This window comes from Sparus aurata, chromosome 5, assembly GCF_900880675.1.
Source record: "Sparus aurata chromosome 5, fSpaAur1.1, whole genome shotgun sequence".
In the NCBI taxonomy this organism is placed as follows: Eukaryota; Metazoa; Chordata; class Actinopteri; order Spariformes; family Sparidae; genus Sparus; species Sparus aurata.
The window spans coordinates 26787326-26806071 of NC_044191.1; the positions used below are offsets into that span (position 1 = coordinate 26787326).

At 42.0% G+C, this 18746-nt stretch overlaps 2 protein-coding genes across 11 annotated transcripts; one reads left to right on the forward strand and one right to left on the reverse strand.

Annotated features, from left to right (window-relative positions):
* The first annotated feature begins 337 nt into the window (after window positions 1-337).
* LOC115581151 (intracellular hyaluronan-binding protein 4-like) lies at window positions 338-4331 on the forward strand. Of its 2 annotated transcripts, none has more exons than XM_030416029.1 (8): window positions 338-730; window positions 1220-1364; window positions 2315-2464; window positions 2562-2633; window positions 2714-2794; window positions 3165-3336; window positions 3597-3785; window positions 4070-4331. In XM_030416029.1, exons 1-8 carry the CDS (start codon window positions 508-510, stop codon window positions 4136-4138), a joined length of 1101 nt encoding a protein of 366 aa, XP_030271889.1. In that variant the 5' UTR covers window positions 338-507; the 3' UTR covers window positions 4139-4331. The 2 variants fall into 2 exon arrangements, with proteins under 2 accessions (XP_030271889.1, XP_030271891.1); XM_030416031.1 differs by having other exon boundaries at window positions 4073-4331.
* Window positions 4332-5104: 773 nt separating this feature from the next.
* cdc14b (cell division cycle 14B) lies at window positions 5105-18684 on the reverse strand. Of its 9 annotated transcripts, none has more exons than XM_030416215.1 (16): window positions 18273-18684; window positions 16930-17020; window positions 15946-16021; window positions 14952-15044; window positions 14785-14861; window positions 14220-14286; window positions 13979-14129; window positions 13656-13886; window positions 13389-13527; window positions 12766-12931; window positions 12564-12661; window positions 8295-8342; window positions 8087-8191; window positions 7045-7213; window positions 5997-6062; window positions 5105-5897 (listed from the first exon to the last, which is right to left on the reverse strand). In XM_030416215.1, the coding sequence occupies exons 1-15, from the start codon at window positions 18379-18381 to the stop codon at window positions 6039-6041; spliced, it is 1644 nt and encodes a 547-aa protein (XP_030272075.1). In that variant the 5' UTR covers window positions 18382-18684; the 3' UTR covers window positions 5105-5897; window positions 5997-6038. The 9 variants fall into 9 exon arrangements, 6 of the variants coding, with proteins under 6 accessions (XP_030272075.1, XP_030272079.1, XP_030272077.1 ...); XR_003984018.1 differs by lacking the exon at window positions 7045-7213 and adding an exon at window positions 8905-9088 and having other exon boundaries at window positions 5804-5897; XR_003984020.1 differs by lacking the exons at window positions 5997-6062; window positions 7045-7213 and adding an exon at window positions 8905-9088.
* Between the last annotated feature and the right edge of the window lie 62 nt (window positions 18685-18746).

Consider the following 18746-nt stretch of genomic DNA (forward strand, 5'->3'; position numbering starts at 1 on the left):
GTTTGTTAATTAGGACTAGTTGTACCATGAAATAATATTTCAGCTTTAGCTTGAACTTTGCTGTCCTCGTTGATTTATCTTGAAAGTAGAAATGTTTCATGTATACAGTTTTATATTTGAATGTTTCATAATTTTGTATTTATTTATTTATGGCAGACTTCAGTCCCTGTGCCACTGTGAGCAGCACGACCTGACTAAGCAGAGAATAATCCACCGGCAGCGGGACTCGAGCCAAGTGTGCGCACTGAATATTGATCAGCGAGCGGCCTGTTGATGAGCTCGTGGGCGGGCTGTCTGCTCTCTCTCCGCACGTGCAAACAGTTAAAAGTGTCGACGCGCTGCTGAGCTCGTTTGTTGGATGTTTGGGGGCAGCGAGGACTCGTCCACAGCTCGTTCTCTGTTGTAGCTAGAGGTTTATTTCGCTGTTTTGGTATTTGACAGCGATGTGTTCGTGTTGAGGATTTTGAACTCCGCTTTAACTTTCCCCCCATCATAAAACAGGCCAGCATGCTGCAGGACGCCTTCGGCTGCGCGGTGGCGAACAGGTATCTCCTGGACGACGACGCCGACCCGTTCGACTTGATGAGCCAGGTGGAGACGGTGAAGGAGAAGAAGAAGAAAAAGAAGAAGGAAGACGAGGACAAGAAGAAGCAGAAAAAGCCTGGACATAAGGAGTCCCAGAAGGACAGGCGCCTCCCGCTCGCGTCGGATGGTCAAGACCTGGCTCCAGGTGAGCTCAACACCCCTCCCCCTCCCTCTCTTTGGTTTCCTATTTTGTCTTTTACACACAACCAGCTCCAAACTATTCTGGCAGCTGTGAGGATTTCTGGATTTGGGTGGTGCAGCCAAGAGCGGTGAGTGTGCTCGGGCTTTGTCAGCTGCTGATGGTGCAGGGTCAGCGAGGTTGGTGAGCACATGTGCCTCCTGTCAGGGTGGGGAAGAGGGGTGAGGGGTGGGGAAGAGGGAAGAGAGGTGTGTGTGGGGGGGATCTGAAGCCAAATGAAATTATGCTAATTTAACTGCAAATGAACTTAAATGCACACTTATATTCCTGACATGAGCCATCTAGCAGACATTTTTTGCATTATAGACTAATAAAATGTGGTCCCAGATGAAGGTGTTGTGCTTTTTTTTTTTGACTAAACTAGAAGGAAAAAGGTGATGAAAGAATAAAAAATGTGTGTAATATATATCTCACTTCTACATCTTCTGTCTTCAGCTCGTAAGCAGCAGCCAGTGCGTCCTGGACAGGTGATGGAGGGCGGAGATGGCAAAGAGGAGGCGCAGAGGGGCATGAAGAGGGCTGCCTTTGGGGAGCGCAGGGTCCACCAAGAGGAGCACCCACAGGAGGTCTCCATCTCCAAGTATGTGTGTTCTCTCACACACATGCTGAGGCCAAAAACCCAACTCGGCAGATTTGTTTACCGGAGTCTGCACATGCCGGGGGCCCAACGAAAATGTTTGCATTTGAATGATGGTCAACGTAAAATGTTTTTTGTTCATTATGGACTTTTCTTCCATAGATGAAACTTAACTTCCTGTCACTTAAGGTCCCTATTTTTATTCTAAGATGCAACCAAATGACCATTGCCCAGGACATTACAGCATTAGTTTGGTTTGAAATGTGGGTGCAGCCATAGGATTGAATGCTGCTGTAAAGCGCGGCTGTCGTTTTCGTTAACTTTGTCTGTCTTGCAGGGAGCGGTCCCCTCCCTATTCCCTATGTTAACATAATGCACGGATCATAGATTTTACATTTAAAGCATTTAGCAGATGCTTTTGTCCAAAACAACTTGAAGTAATTCATACATACATGCATACACTGATGCCGCTGGCTGCCGTGCAAGGTGCCAACCAGCACATCAGGAGCAGTTTTGGGGTTCAGCATCTTGCCCAAGGACACTTCGACATGCAGACCAGGGGAATGGAACCAGCGACCTTCCGATAACAAGACGCTGGCTCTACCCACATGACTTTTCTTTGCCTCGTTCTCCTTTCAAATTTTTCTTCACTTAGCTGGTGGTAGTGGAAGCGGTCACCGACAGCGCTGGAATTGGTAGCTGTCCCTGTTTGACCATTAGTGTAGACAAGACCGCCTCTTTATGGCGTTCTCTGTCGTGATTTGATCAAGTGGGCGGGGATACCGAAAAACTGCTTTTCACTATTGGTGCATGAGCAGGGGGAAGAAAGACATGGGTTACTGACAAACTACTTTAACAGTGATTACCGTTGGATTGTGGAGCTATTTTACACTTACTGTCATGAGAAAATAATGCATACAGGAACTTTGACTTTTAATGTGGTTACTCCGCAGGCCTTCCTACAGTGTAGACTCTGACTTCAGGGGCAGAGGGGGGATCAGAGGCAGAAGGGGAGCTAGAGGTGGTGGAGTAGGAGGATACACAAGGAGCTCGGACAACTTCAACCCGAGGGGCAAGAGAGAGTATGATCGACACAACGGAACGTAAGCCTTGTTTCTCTTCATCAAGCATACCGGTTTTAAAAGCTTATGCCGTGACTTTTCTCTCGTGTGTATTGACAACTCCTGTAACCTTCATCAGAGGTATCTCCCCTGAGGAGAAGAGAGGAGGCAGAGGACCCTGGAACTGGGGCTGTGTTGAGGAAACGGCAAGGTGAGTGAACTTTGCTTCACAACATGGCAATTAAAACTTGTAAACTTGGCACAAATGTGATGTTTCGTTTGTTTTTGAAGTGAATTAATGGAGGTGGCATCTGATGCTCCAGTCAAGTCTGAGGACCCACAAATACCTGCGGAGGAAGAGAATCAGATCCGGTGAGTGACGCACACGCATGTCTTTTTTAAAATGGAAAAAAAAACACAAATTGCATCATTAAAAATGTATAGTGACCTTTCACATCAGATGTAACGGCAGACATCGAGGTTCAGCTCAGTCATAACCTGGCTAGAGGTGGTGCTGTGATGTAGATGAGTTACTGATGTGAAAGTTGGATCACAAATGATGCATTTCAGGCAGAACAGGAGCAGTTTTCTCCCTTTGGGATGGACTTTAGACTTGTAACTTTACATTTTGCTGATTTAAATGGAAAAAGTTGAAGTATAATATGGCCTCTTAAACTTTTCAAGATCTAATAAAAGGCAAAATATAGTAGACTGACTTAATCTGCCCCCTATTATGATTCAGAGCAATGGATGAGGATGGAGAGATGGTGGTCCAGGTTGCCATGGAGATGAGCCTGGACGAGTGGAAGGCCATGCAGGAGACGAGTCGCCCCAAGGCGGAGTTTAATATCCGCAAAGCAGAGGACCAAATTCCTTCTAAAGCCAAGGTCATCCACGAGTCAAAGCACCTGGAGGTGAGAATGTAAAGACTGTATGGAGTCTGTTCACAAGGTAAAACTGAGGCCCTGATGACAGTGGAACTGTGAGTCAAGTAGTGTTAGCCTCATCCTACAGTGACTCTTAACTAACATACAGATGTGTTTTAGGAAAACTTTCTGTACTGTGATGGGCACTTAAATATTTCTGCAGGCCTTTTGACAAGCTTTCCTCTTTACCAGCGTTTTAAGATGGAGATGATGTGTTTTGCTGCAACTGTTTGTCTCTAATCTTTAAGAAAATCAAGGGGACGGTGGAGGACATGGACGATGACAGCCACTTCCTCCGCAAGTCTGTGAACGACATCACCTGCCTTCTGGACATCAATTTCGGGAGTCTTGGACGCCCCAGCCGCGGGGGTCGGGGAAGGGGAGCAAGAGGTGGTCCAACTAGTCGTCCAGAGAGAGCCAAACCAATAATGGAGAGGGTAGGTTCTCGACTCTTTGTTCGCCAAGATAACCGTTTTGATGACTTGCAGCTTAACAGAAAATAACTTGAGTGTGGAAGTGAAAAGGACTTGTGACTTGGTCAGAGGCACGACGAGTAGGCACAAACGACAAATCTACACACAGGCACCTTATTTAGGACTGACTTGGACCGGTCCAAAAAACATTATGCTCTCTAAAAGAGCATCTCATATTGCATTATCTGACAATGATTCAGCCTTTTGAGTTTTTTATACCATTAAGTGTTTGTGTGTTCTCCCTACAGCAGGACGACGAGCTGGCTCCTAACCCAGATGACCCGGAGGACTTCCCGGCACTATCAGCAGGAAGATGACTTGATTGCCTTTTTGAAACTCCTGCAGGGAATAATGGTGGCACTTGACACTTGCTAAGAAAAAAGAAAACTGTTCATGTTTCTGCTGTTCTTAAGGTTTGGGGTTTTATTGTACTTGATTTAGTTTGTTCTATCGCACCAACGGCACTGTTCAGCATTTGATTCCTGGAGAATAAATGCTTTTGCAAATTTACCTTGGATCTGTTCTTTATTCTTCTGAAGGTAACATGATTCTTGAAGCCATTTAAATTTTTTGGGGGTCTTTTCATGCCTTAGTGTTACAGCTGCAGAGTCACTCCCTAAAAACTTTAATTCACTGAGATGTACATGCAAGCTTTTAGCATGTGCGGCGTGCATGTTCTATAAATTTGCCTCATCTGTGTGCATAAAAGGTGGTTCTGCCTTTTTAAGACTGTTTGGGTGGTTTTATGAAAAGTTTTCTGCTGGAAAACCTTTAGGAATGATGGGCCTGGAATTTAAATGAGCTGGTTGAGGCAATCAAGCATACGGGGGTGACCATGCCATCACTTTGAATGTGTTTAAAAGAAAATGTCCACTTATCAGTTGCAGATGGGAGCAGCAATTATGACCAAGAATATACATTTCTAAAGTTTCAATTGACAAGCCTACAAGAACATGTATCCAATATGAGGGGGATGGATTTAGTTTCCCACAGTGACTGGAGGGGGGAGGTGACATACAGTGAAGGGCCACAGATATAATTTGAACTCTGGGTTGCTGTGTCAGAAGATCAAACCTCCACTAGGGTGTCCCATTTTTGCATTTGTGCCAACAAATGCGACCGTACTCACCTGACTGAAAAAGGACGGTATCTCACTGACTCTGCATGAAAACAATGTCTTAATACTTTAATGAACTTGTATACATGACATCACACTGACGACCGTCAGCTTTATAACTGTGTTGAATGTATTTTGGTGTATGAAAGCACAAGAACAGCCAGAGAAATCATAGAGTACATTTTATTTTAAAAAGTCTGATTCTATGTGCTTCAAGCTAATGTCTTGAGTGGATAATGAACATGAGTTAGACAAAGCCCCGTTAGGACAGCTGACTTATTTCATAGCATGATTCAAACATAGTACAAAATATTTAAAAAATACAAACCGAGTATATCAAATGTTGACATATTTACAGTCTTCAAATACAGTAGCTGAAAAGCTTCACAAGTAAATGACAAGAATAAAAGACAAGCCATATGCTGAGAATGGAGGTACAAATGTGCGCGGTATTGTTTGTTATGATGGAATTCTTTTCGAACGACATCCAGGAGCAGGTTTTTACTCCAAACTCCATCAAACCAAAATGTGAATCCCTCATCTTATATCACCAGTATATCTGCTGCGCAGTGCTCAATTTTGGAGAAAATGTCACGGATTCACACATTCACATGCCAGTCGGATAGTTGCGGGTCCAATCTGATGTTTGCTACTGCATTTTTTTCAATAAGTAAGAATGACAATGATTAAAACTACCACTTTTGTTTCATGATTTTTTGTTAAATTATAAAAAGACCAAAAAGTGCCTTATGGGTAAAATAACTTGTAATCAAGCTGTCTATAAATGATTTTACATGTCACATCACGTTGGTTAAAGTTTGTTTCCAACCATTTTCTAAAACTTAAAAATCTATTGAAAGAGTATTACAGCTGTATAGAAGTAGGATTTCTTGTAAAACCTCTCAGGAGATCCACAGGCTCACCGAAGTAGGGGAGCTCTAGCTTTGGGTATGGAGTGACTATAAAGAGAACAAACAAAAAGTCAGTGTTAGCAGAAGGCGCACTTTCATTGACTTCCATCAACATGGTTGCACAGAAAGAAAAGAGGAGATAGATACCATAGCCTGGAAAATCGAATTGTTTGCAAGGAGCTGCGAGCTTTATGTCCTCTGGAGACAGTGCGTCTGTTGCATGTAAGAAGTATGAAAGAGAAGGAAAGAGAAAATGTTCGTCACAGATTAGCACCAGTAAAGGAGGCAGACATTGATACAGAGTGGTACAGAGGACAGAGTGAGCAGCAGTCCAGAGGAGCTATAGCCAGTCATAGTCTGAAAACCCCCTTTTCTTAGAAAACATGCAAGGAAAAATATAGAGAGGAGCAGCAAGGAGACTGAGGCAGTTTCATTTGGCAACCTGACAGTGGTGCATAAGCAAGGTCAGATTTACTGAATGTTAGTCCTGGAAAATGTCAGGCTATATTTACGTATATATTGTTAGTACAACGTCTGATTAAAGAGCTGTGGCTGGGTTGCATCGTGGTTTACATTAAGACTGATAACCTTTGTCAAAAGTTTGACTTAGCAGGAAAGGTCATCTCTCTTCTTTAACAAACCCATAAATCAGAAAATAACATTTAGGCATTTCAATTGAGACCTGATCCTTATCCTTCAAGAAGTCATTTTTCTCCCAGCTATCTCAAAGACACCTGACTGTAGACGTGCGTAACATTGCAACTGTCGGATCATTATTGTTCAAATTTGATTTAACAAAACCAATGTTGATCATTCTAAACCTGCGTAAAAGATCTGATTTAAAAGAATTTGTGGAAAAACCACAATTAGATTTTGTTGATGCATCCCAGCCTAAGAACATTTAGTGATTATAATACAACCACTGTCTTGAGCATTAAAAGGAGAAAGAATGCTGAGCCTCTGGATCTTGACTGGATTTACACAGGCACCAATGAAATCATCTTTAACAGAGCTATGCTCTTCTCTATGGCTGCCAACACTAAGGAGAAACCATTTAAACATGATTTCTTTCCCGTTTGGACACCATAGAGAGCATCTGTTCAGAGAAAGCTGATCAGTAAAAAATGGGTTTCTGTTTGTGTGCAAATGCAGCCCAAGTCTCCATATGGCTGAGAGTGGGTCCGAGGGAGCTTGCCTGCAGGTGGACCTGTGCCATGTTTAAGTTGTTGAGAGTGCCTGTGTTGGCTGTGGCACTGGCTGTGTCTCTATGGCTGCCACATGGCTCACAACACATTGGGTCTCTGTCGCCAGCCACTACATGCAAGTTGCCTAGGGACCTGACCAGTCTGGTGTGGCACAGGGAGCTGGCAGAGAGAAGGGAAGCTGTTAATTGACTCCACACTAACCCATGAGTGGCTATAGCCTCTTGGTTGCGTTTCAGTTTGTCAACTTCACATAAAAAACACATCAAAACAGTGACATGTACTGGATATTGCATCATTGCAGCACAGTCCTGGAAAACTTAATGAATAGGAAATACTTAAAAAAGGTTAAAAAAAAAGAAGAAAGAAAGACCATTGAGAGCTTGATAATTGGTATACAGTTAATGACAATTAATTAACTTTTGGGGATAAATTCCATTTATTGATAAAGACCAGAGTTACAGCTGAAATTAAAAATACTCAACCAGTTCCAGTTTTCTCATGGATAGAATGCTTATATTAAATATAATATGCTTATATTAAATACAGTGTTACATTTGAATTTATTGTTAATTACAGCAATATTATCTGCTGATATTTGCCTGTCACAGATATATATAGGTGTTGGCATATGTCTTATTCAATAAGTGTTTAAATTAACTTTTTACAGAACATGATGCAGAAATATGCTTGGGGCTGGTTATAATCATTCATTTTTTGTTTCAGCTCTATGTCATTTTGGATGATTAAGTTCATTGTTCATTCCAGTATCGGTCGGGCTCTTATGTTGTGAAATAATCAGCTGTTAAATTATCAAAATTGTAAATTAATGAACATATAGTGTTCATTCAGAACAGTGAATCTTTGGAGAAGATTACAGTGTATTTTCCAACTTTCCTTCAGAACTGTAACTGACCTCATTGGCCTGTGTGTCTGTCTGAGCAAACAGTTGCACCCTTTTTAATTCCTGTGCTGCTCTCCCACATAGCACACCTGGGCTAACTGTGAATTAGAGTGCAAAATCCTGCAACTGACCTTCCTCCTACTCCATGTGCGTGCAGTGAGGTTCTGGTCCTCTTCCTGCTGTCTGAGTGGTCAGACAGAGCCAAGTGGTTGACGCTGGCCTGCAAGATCACCGGGCTGCAGAGGAGACCGATTAGTTATTAATTAGTCTGAACCGTGTTTAATGTCAAAGCGAACAATGTGCATGCAAGGTGTTTTCTGCCTGCACTGCAAACTTTACCTCAAGGACTGTGACGACGACCTGGTGTGAATCTTATTCTCTTCTTGTCTGTGAAAACATAAGAAACAACAGTAGAAAATGTGATTAAACTTTATACATCGATAGATCTGAGAAAGGTGACAGGACAGAGTGGAGGCAGAGACTGTATGGAGGATGGGTGAGGCTGTTTTAAGACATCCAAGTGTTAGACTTGTGCACAGATCAGTGTCACAGCATCAGCAGCCAGGTAGGATTAGTAAAGCCAAGTAAGTACCAGAAGAGGGCACAGGGTGGCACTAAACAACTTAAGAGCGACTTGATTTGCCTTTTCACTAAGTTATCATATTCATCAAGAAGGCTTAAACTGTAGGGTTTAATTTTAACATTTAGCACTGCAGTCAACACAAAAACCAGCAAAGCATGATGTTTAAATATGACAGGGTGATGGGAACAGGAGGACAAAAATCAATATGTACAGAAAATGGTGACAATGACTCGGCAGGAGCCTGTGATGATTTACAACTGGCTCTGCTCATCTGTGCTTGCAGAAAGAGTAAAGTAACAAGAGGATGATTTTGAACAAATTTCTGATTTGGTTTGGGAATTAAAAAGAGACTGAGGTCTCACTTACAGCATTCTCAGTTAGAGCTCCAGAAGGGGGGGCAGGACAGGTTTTTGGGGGGCTGACGGGCGGCAGCACTCATTGAAATCCTAACCCGTCTATACAGAAATGCAGGATGGAAGAAGGGAAGCCATACAATATCCACCACAGGGCAAGGCTACACAGGGAGGAGAGCAGCATGGCTACCAGCCATCTGAAAGGAGGACAAATCCAACAACAAGAGCAAACAGAAAAAAAAAGGAGGGGAAAAAAAGGAAGGAGAGACAAGAGACGTCCAGGCAGGACACAATGCCTCTGATGTTCTGCTTTTCCATTGGGACTGGATAAGATGAAATACCTTCACAGAGCCTTGCATCCTACAGTGCCAGTCAGCAAGCTTTTGTTATTCACTTGCTCTGATGTGTTTGCACTTTGCTATATACTCAGAACCCGACAGATATGGGAAATTTTGGAGTAGATTACGATATTTGAGTCTAAAAAGCTGATAATATACTGATAATTAAGCTTAATGGTTAATACCAGCCTGCCAATATGTTGGTTAAGCTCTGAAAAATTACTTTATTCATGTAAACATGCACAACTCTTACAAATGTTTAAATATTCATTAACAAATTTCATTCCCCAAAAACAGCCCATTTAATAAAGGAGCTGGCAAAGACGGAAACGTGAAGGAGTAAACAAAGCTCGGATGGTACGTGTACGCTGATCCAGTCACAGAAGCAATGGAAAAACAACAGGCAATCGACAATGAATCCGGCCCAACATTAATTACATGTTAGACACAAACATAGAGGCATGTCCATGCGTGTGTGTCCAAGGGTCTCATGCCCGTCGCCATGCATGAAAAAAGGCAGAGAAGATGAAAAGTTTCTCATATACACTCTTCGCTCTAATCGTCGCCGGAATTCAACATGCATTTCTGTGTTACATAATAAAACAAACAATGGAGCCAGATGGTGATGTTCAGCTGGAAGTTAGATGTTTGTGTAGCAACGCTGATAAGGCATATGGCCTGAAGTGCAAGCAAATCTCCCTTCTGCCTCGACTCCCTCCTTAGAACAGATAATCACCCACTGTCGTCTCACTACGTCCTCACGTATGTCGTTTTATATCCTTTGTATTAGGATGAGGATCAGGAGGAATTTACCATCCCAACAAAACCGCTAAAGCAGCTAATTAAAGTCATTAAACACCTCAGTCAAAGATGATTCGAACACCAAAGTATCATTTTTCACCTACAGTTTAAGTGGTTGAGCAGGCAAGTGAGCTTTATTAAACTGGACCCAGTTGGCCTTAGTACCATTTATTTTTCAGAAGTGCCAAGTCAGTAGTGCAAGCCAAGCACTAAAACCTTTAATTCAACTAATCCAGATCTTGCGCAAAAACCGTGATTAGTTGAATAATCGGTGCTGTTGCTAACAAGTACAGCAGGCTCAACTCGAGAGCTTCACTGTAACTCGGGGAATATCTCGGATAAGCCTCGATATCGCCACCAAACAGCTCAGTGTGTCCATGAGAGGCAGATAATGAAAAGGCGTGTAAATGTACTGCATCCACTAAATGCATCTCCACTTCACACCATAGTCATCCAGAGAAAAAAAAGGAAAAAGAAACAAAATAAAACGTCAAGTCAGCCATACCATTCACTGGCACAGCAAACCATTTCTACAGGAAGAGGATGTCAGCTAGAAAGGAAGTGACATGCACTTACCTCCATTATACAAAACCTCACATCCTCTCTCTGTTTTTCCTCTCCCCCTCTCTTTCTCTGCCTGTCTCTGCTATCTTTTGAACGGCAGGCAACACATCGGCCACGCCGTGCCCATGAGGCTGCAGCAGAACGCTACCACCTTCCTGACATGGGACAACAAAAGCCAAAGCCATATGGGTACATTGGCAGCGGCCGGTCAACCATCCTCAGCCATGCTGACACCCAACCTCCCAGGGCTTGATTTACATAGGCACAAATGAAGTGGACTTTATTTAGGAAACAACAGGGTAGCAAAGAGAGCTGGCAAGTCTAATGCTTGATCCACACATAAACATGCACAAAGCAAGACTGAAATAAGTCTGCAAAGGTATAAGGACTTTTATTAGAAACCCCATTTTTTGGAGTTTAATTTGTTACTGTTTAACTCCACGTTTTTTTAACTTATCGTTTTCTTTTATTTCAAAAGATGAGTCAGTTTCAGTTTTGACACCTGCCAAGCTGAGAATGCGCATCTACCACTGCAGAACTCAGACCTCCAGTGAAAGAGTAACTGTTGATGTTGGTTACACTGACTGAATGTTCTATATCTAAACAGCCATCATAGTCCTGAATTGATTGACTCTCTAGTTCCCTTCCAAACTGAAACACAATCAATGTCTGTTTTTTAATGTAGTGTGTCTGTCTGTACAATCTTGATTAGATCATCATAGAGCTCTAGTATTAGGTAGGTCAGTCTGAGTTAACGATACATATCCAGTCATCTTTAGTTTCAAATCATGCTCTGTCATTTATTTCGTTGTTTCACAAGTCACACTCTTAATCATGATTTTTTTTTTGTGTCATTTTTAGACAATGCTTTGCATCCTCCCTCACGGGAGAGATGCAGGCAGAAAATTTGAATGATGGCAACACAAACAAACGTGGAGGCGCTTGAACGTGATGCACAACATCGTAAATCCGAACAGGAGAATGCCTCCTCTCAGCCAAGATAAAACAAGGAGCTTCTTCTGTCACATGGACTTAGCCTAACAAAAGTGTACTTTACCTTTTATTACCCACATTTACAGAGGAATGTGTGCTAGGAGGTGCTATGGACATTGTAGTCCTCAACTTTCGCACATCTGCAGTTTTTTCTTAAATAAAAATGCAAACCAAACTGTGTTATCTAATCTATTAACTTGATTTATTTTACAGTGTTCTATTGGCTAAATGATTGGCTTAATTAATTAATTAAAGTCACTTGATTACTGAGTGACTATGAAATCCCATATTGATTTGGCCTTTCTACTGCACTTCACTTATTTTTAAACTTTTAAAAAGTAACAAGACAGTTGGCAGATTACCAAACATGCAGTCAAACAAATGAACAGACATCATCTTTAACTTACACATTTTTTGTGCCTTACTAAATCCAGCCCTTTACAAAAAGTTTTTCTGGAAGATTGTGTGTCAGGTAACTCTATTCCAACCCCCCAAACAACTTTGTTATTCACTCTGTGCCTTATAATATTTGGCCCGCTACAGCGTTGACTTCTTGTTCACCCTCATCACTCACTGATTACAGACGAAAATGGAATGACTTATATTACACTTGATCTGCATGTGATGACATAAATTGAAAAGAACCTGAAGGACAAAAAGAAACAGAGTTATTGAATTAAAAAAGGAATTCTTAATTATATGTCACAGACAGGGAGGAGGAGAGAGATACTGCCTGGTTCCTCAATTCCTAAATGAATTATGATTTAAGGATGAAATGATAAACTTAACGAAAAAACCTACGAGGTCACTTCTTGGTCATTATGAAGTCATAATTATTCAAATCATATGGTAGTTATGATTTGAAAAACATTACTGTATGTGTGTAATGATCCGAGGAGTGCCACTGCTCATTTTAAAGTACTACAACACGACGGCGTGACGCATGAAGAGACTCGCAGGCTGCCTGGGAACTTACGATAGTGAGCCTGTGGATGATCTGGACTGCCGCTTGCTCTTCAGGGCACGCAGTTTATCTCCTTGTGTCAGACCATTTCTCTCCTCTTCATCATTATACTGTAAAAAACATACAAAAGACAATGACTGGACAAAGTCCTGTGTGCACATTTCCAGCTTCATTAAATAAAAACATGCTGAAAATGTCTGCATTTCAAACTCACCAGTTCCATTTCTTCTTTCTTGGACGGCCTGTTTTTGTTGCTTCCGTTGATGGTTATGTCATCCACTCCCGACAGGATCCTGGTCACAGCCATCTTGCCATTTTCTCGTTCATTCTGCATCTTCTCCCGGAAAATATCTCCCTCTGCCCACAGACTATTCTGCTTCCTGAAATTTAAACAAACCACAAAATAAAAAAGTTTTTTCTTGTAAAACCACCACTACCACAATTATGAATTACATGATGGTCCAATGACACAGAAAAGAAAGAAATCCTATTTTCTTTATAAGCATATTTTAATTATACATTAAATAATTTCCCAGTCTGGGATCAATAAAGTAATTCTATCTATTTCTATACATGATGTGGTCCTACAATGAAATGCAATTTGTTTATTTCACTTAAAGATTTCAAAATTTCTCTTTTGATCAGACTGTCTATCACATCGTTTTACTTGGCTAGAACACTAGCATGAAACAAAATACTATATTTTTTCTCCTTTTTAAAATTGACAACCTGCACACATGTATTGACAAATTATCAATACTTCTGACAACCCTTAATTATAGAGAAATACTTTGAGATCAGTGATGTGGTCAAAGTCTTGCTACAGTGAACACCTACTCTTCAACAAAGTTCTGCTGAGGTCCAATGATAGACCCTGGTCGGCAGATCCGTATCCAGGCGATGGCCTCTGCAGCAGTCAGTCGGTAATGTTTCATCATATAGCAGCCAATCAGAGTGCCAGTTCTCCCCAGACCCGCTGAAAGGAAGAAAAGTTGCCACTGTGTCAAAATTTTGCAAGAAACCTGATAATGAGCATAGTTTGTACAGACAACTACACGTGTGTCTTTCAACAATGTATTTGTCATTGTAGGTTAGAAAACTGACCTTTGCAGTGGACAGCAATGGCTCCCTCAGCATTCTCACAAATGTTGAGGAACTTCCTGACGATGGAGTCATTCGGTGTACTCCCGTCCACAAAGAACAGGTCGTGATGCTCAAACCCAGACTCCGTGAAACGCCTGGCATCGTACATCTTCTTATTGAGTCGCACGACAGCGGTGACGTTATGATTCCTGAAGTATGGGATGTAGGCCTCAGGAGCGTGCAAAGGGTACCCTGAGGTAACAGAAAAAACATTATTGTGAGTGTAGGAGCTGTTAAAATGGAGATTTTTTTTTTAACAGAAACTTAAGGCACATTTCACTTACCATTCTCTATTTTGCTTTTTGGATGAGGCCCGCTGAATGCAAGGAACTTTCCTGGAATGATCCAGTTCAAGTCTCCATTTTCTGCTCTCTCATAGTGCTCATATTCTTCCACATCAAAGTTGGAGAAGTCAAGCCAGCCGTACTGCAGTGCCTGGTACATGGTGGGGAGGGAGTTAATTTAATTTCGAGCATGACACAGCAACAAAGAAAAATAAAGAACTCAATCTTAAAAATGACATACCTTGTGAACGGCCCGAAGGCAATCCAGGATGTTCAGATTGTACATGCAGGTTCCAAACGAAGCATCTCTGTAACATAAAATGTAAAAACATTTACTTAAACTGGTCGTGTTTATCAGCACAACAGACTCACCTTTACCTCCACCCTTTACATATTTCTCTGGCAAGGACGCCAACTGCCGTCTCGCACAACCTGTTCTCAAATGCTTTGCCAAATGTCTTCTTCGGCATCTTCTCTGTAACTAACAACATTTTATAGTCACGGTAATGTTAACAGGGCGCCAGGGCCCTTGAGTCTGCAAGGCGTGGTGATTCTGAAACCGGTTTCTTATGTTGCGTTTAAGTTTGAACAATAACAACAGTGCGACTTCAATTTTGATATAATCGTCTGTGATATTTTCAAAGTTGACAAGCTGACCCGAAACCAAAATGCATGTAAAAACATCAGGCTATGAAACATTTTCATCAGATAATCTTGGCTTTTTGTCTATCAAATTTGTCTTCCACAAAGAAAATATGCTTCAGTTGGTCAAATATGAAATATGTGCAGTAACACTGAATTGTTACCTGAATGGAATATATGTTGAGTTCCTGGACACCAGCAGACTGTAGGCCTCCTCTGGCGACATGTTTAGATTCATTACCTTCAAAAACAAATGTCCAGTCATCACATGCCTCTTTCTGAAATTGTTTCAGATTAAAAGATGAAACACATGAGTTTGTACACCACTTACTGCGTACGAGCCGATTAGGTAGGCAGCGTTGACTTGTTTCTTCTGATCTCCACAGGTATAAAATATAATCTTCTTCCTCGAGAGTGTAATGGACTGTACAAAAACAGTAACAGCAACGGTATGAATTGACATGTGATACCTTATTGATCTATTTGACTCACAGTAACCACACAAAAAAAATTGAATTCCCCAAGAATAAGGACTTTAAAAATCTGAAAATTAAATCATGACCGGATTACAAATTAGGGATTCAAGATATGGATTTTTCTCAGCTGGTACAGACACCAGATAATTTCACATTTATGTAATTTAAAAGAAGTTCATAAACTGTAATCTATGCACACCTGAGGGTAAGAAATGCTCAGATGTGCTGAGCAAAAATGATTTAATATTCCATAGCTCTAATAACATATGTGTTAAAACTTGCAGACTTCTTCCCTCCTCTCTCAACGCTTTTGAAACATGTCGTCTTCCTCTCCTCTGCTCGTTCTCCAACTTCTTTTTTTTAAATGTTGGATTGCAAAACCAACTTTCAAGGTTGGAACAGCTACCTACGGTGTCAGAGTTTGTAAATGCTGTGAAAGCAAGTTGACTTTATATCGTCTGCTCCATTTATCCACTATAATTTCACCTGAAACAATAAAAAGCTATCAAAAAAAAAAAATCCGGCCAATATTGTGCATCCCTGATATGAATGTCAATTAGCAGATATTTCAAGCTAAAGATGTTTTTGCAATCACCATGAAACCGTTATACTCTAATGCAGGAAGGAGGCTGAATTGTCTGTGTCCAACAGCCTTGACCATAAACAGTGGTTGCACACAAACCAGGGAGAGTCAACACTGCTACTCGGCTTATCTACATTCAAAAACCTACAACCTATCACTTTACTTTGCCTACCTATTGCACATATTAGTAGACATTGATTAACCTGGGTTATACCTCCCAGTCTTTCTACCAGGAAGTGCAATTAAGAGCAGCAGGTTTACTTTACCTTGAGCTTCTTTGTCAGCTTGCAACAGAAGCGATAAAACATGGCCAGGTTGAGGGGACCAAAGTCCGCATAGAAGCTGAGGGAAAAAAGAAAAAGAAGAAAGAGTGTCAGAGAAGCTATTTATGCAGCCAGCCGCGGTCTCTGGGGAGGTTTCATTAGATAGAATCAGCTACTTCAGACTGAAACTGTGAAATCACTGACAGAGTAAAAGCTATATTTGGAGGCATTTGATGCTGGCGTGGGTCGGTCAGAACAGGACAAAATGCTGCAAAGACAAGCGGTCTTTTTTTGTACCACACTGGCACAAAAATGACTCTGAAAGGTCAGTCATGTCCTCTCATACACGTCCTGAACCTTTGTGACGTAGTGCTTTCAATTTGTTTTTCTTTGCCTGTAGTGTTATTGTGCCGACGTCTCTGCCTGCTCAGTCGTCCTCCTGGATCCACACACTTAACATATATCATATAAGTAGTATCAGATAATCTGTCAATGCAATCTGTAAATTGGGATTTTGTTGTTCTGTTCTGTACATGTGACATCTACTGCATGTCTGTCCGTCCTGGGAGAGGGATTCCTACTCTGTGGCTCGTCCTGAGCTTCATCCATATTTTTTCCCCCTCTGTTAAAAAGTTTTTGTCCTCAATATTGCAAGTTTTCCTCACTCGAATCAAGGGTCTAAGGACAGAGGATGTCTTCACCTACTGAGGAAATATGATTGTGATCATATTTTTGGGCTGTATAAATAAAATTGATTTGATTTTGTGATTTTTTTATTTTATTTCTTCCATCAGTCAAAAATAGGCATTTCAAAGCCAATCAATAGAAAACGTTTAATGATGAAAAATAAGTGGTTTCTGCAATAAAAGCTGGGGTTTTGTAGTTTGAGTAAGCCATGTGCAGGCATGGCCCGCCCATTAAAAAAATGCAGGGGAAAAAATGCAAGTCTGTTCAAAATGCAAATTATGATTTAGACTATGAACTTACTTCTCATATGCCAGTTCTTCATCTATGCAGAAACAGTGTCGTTCGGCTGTGCTCTTGATCTTCTGCTTTAGTATGGCGAAATATAGTTGATCTGCAGGAGGGAGGAGGAGGAGGAGGAGGAGGAGGAGGGGGTAGGGCGAGAAAATAGAGTCAGTTACATGCTTTTGTCATGCACACACACACTTTTGTTGACTCTAATTTCCCCCTCAAAATCATCTCCTCTTCGTCCACAAACACTTCTCTTAACTTGTTTTTTCTCCCAAGCTACTCACCCTTGATAAACTCAATGCATCTCGACGAGACATCGTCCGCGGTCATCTTGCTAACACTTCTGAACATGACGTTTTTTTGCAGAGAAAACGTACGAGGGTGATTTTTTTTTTCCTTCACGGAGACTTGCGCATGCTGAGTAAAAAAAACTTCCACTGATATCTGCGCACGTAAGATTAAAAAAAAAGTTATAAAAAAGCTATAGTTTAACACAAAAGGTTGCGAGAAAATAACGTTTAGTTCCTGTTGTGGCTCGTCGAGGGCAGAAAGTTACCAGTCGAGGTGGGCGAAGGACACTTTCGTATGTAAGTAAGTGCGCACTCTGCTAAAAATGATCTCCGCCCGACTCCTCCCCCTACGCACTTTCTCGGGAGGCTATTGGCTGCGACAGATGCAGGGCGCCACGCGATTGGAGGAAGAGCCTGTCGGTCAGAGCGAGCCACTCCCATTTCAGTTTAAAGTCCTGAACATGAGACACATGATAGGCCCTGGGAAGGTTGCCCAAGCGGTTGCTAGGACGATGACCCAGCCAATCAGAGAAGTGATTTCCACTCGGGCGAACCTCCCCCTCTCAGATTTGAGCTGCGCAGGGATGCACAAGAAGAAGCAGGAAAACGCCAAAAGACAGGAAAATGAACATCGGACGTGCCTGACAGCTGGCTGACTATCATGCTTGTGACATGAAATGCAAAAATACATCTTTCTACACACATTTATAAATCATGCAACGTGACAGTGCACACAAAGCGAAGTTCGGATGTGATTTATTGCGCTAATAAATAAACGCCAAATGCAAAACTGCATTGCTCATTTTATGCATCATTGTGCAGAGGGCGGCTTTAAAAATCGACGCAAACTTAGCGCATTTACAGTAAAAGGACAGACGGTGTCGCCATATTAGGTCAAAAGCTGCAAAAATAATCAAAGACTTTCACACACCCTGGATATTAAAAAAAAATAAATAAATAAATAAAAAAGCAGGGATGTGCATGCGCAGTCCGCCCGTGTACGTCTGCACATATTGCCAACTAGGCTTAAAGTTGAGCGGGTTCATCCTTGCAGACCCTTCTTACCTGTTATCTCAATGTAAATATCAGAGTTTGGCGCCGCCTCCGAGCTGTTGTGAGCTGCACAGCGCTTTTTCCTCGACTCGGCTCGTCTCCTCTCGCTCTTGCGCTTCATATTTTCTCCTCAGGGCTGCGCGGTGGACGTTCAGCTGCAGCCGACCTCCTCCGCCTCGCACTGCGGCGGCTCGTCCCCGTTCCGCCGCTGTGTCTCTATGGCATGTCTGGCCCTCTCTGCGCCGCCGCCGCCGCCGATGCTCGGTATCTGCGTATGTTTGCTGTATATGTGTCAGCCGAGGTTAGGCTGCCTGCTCCCAGCCTCTCCGGTGGTGGTGACGTCTGTGAGCAGGGGCAGGTTCCTCTGCTGTCTGAATCCCCCCTGCATGTGACGTTTCAGGATTATCTGTCCAGTGCCCACCCTTCACTGTTCTCTATCTAAATAACATATGGGGGCGGGCATGTAAGCCCAGTGCTGATATGACT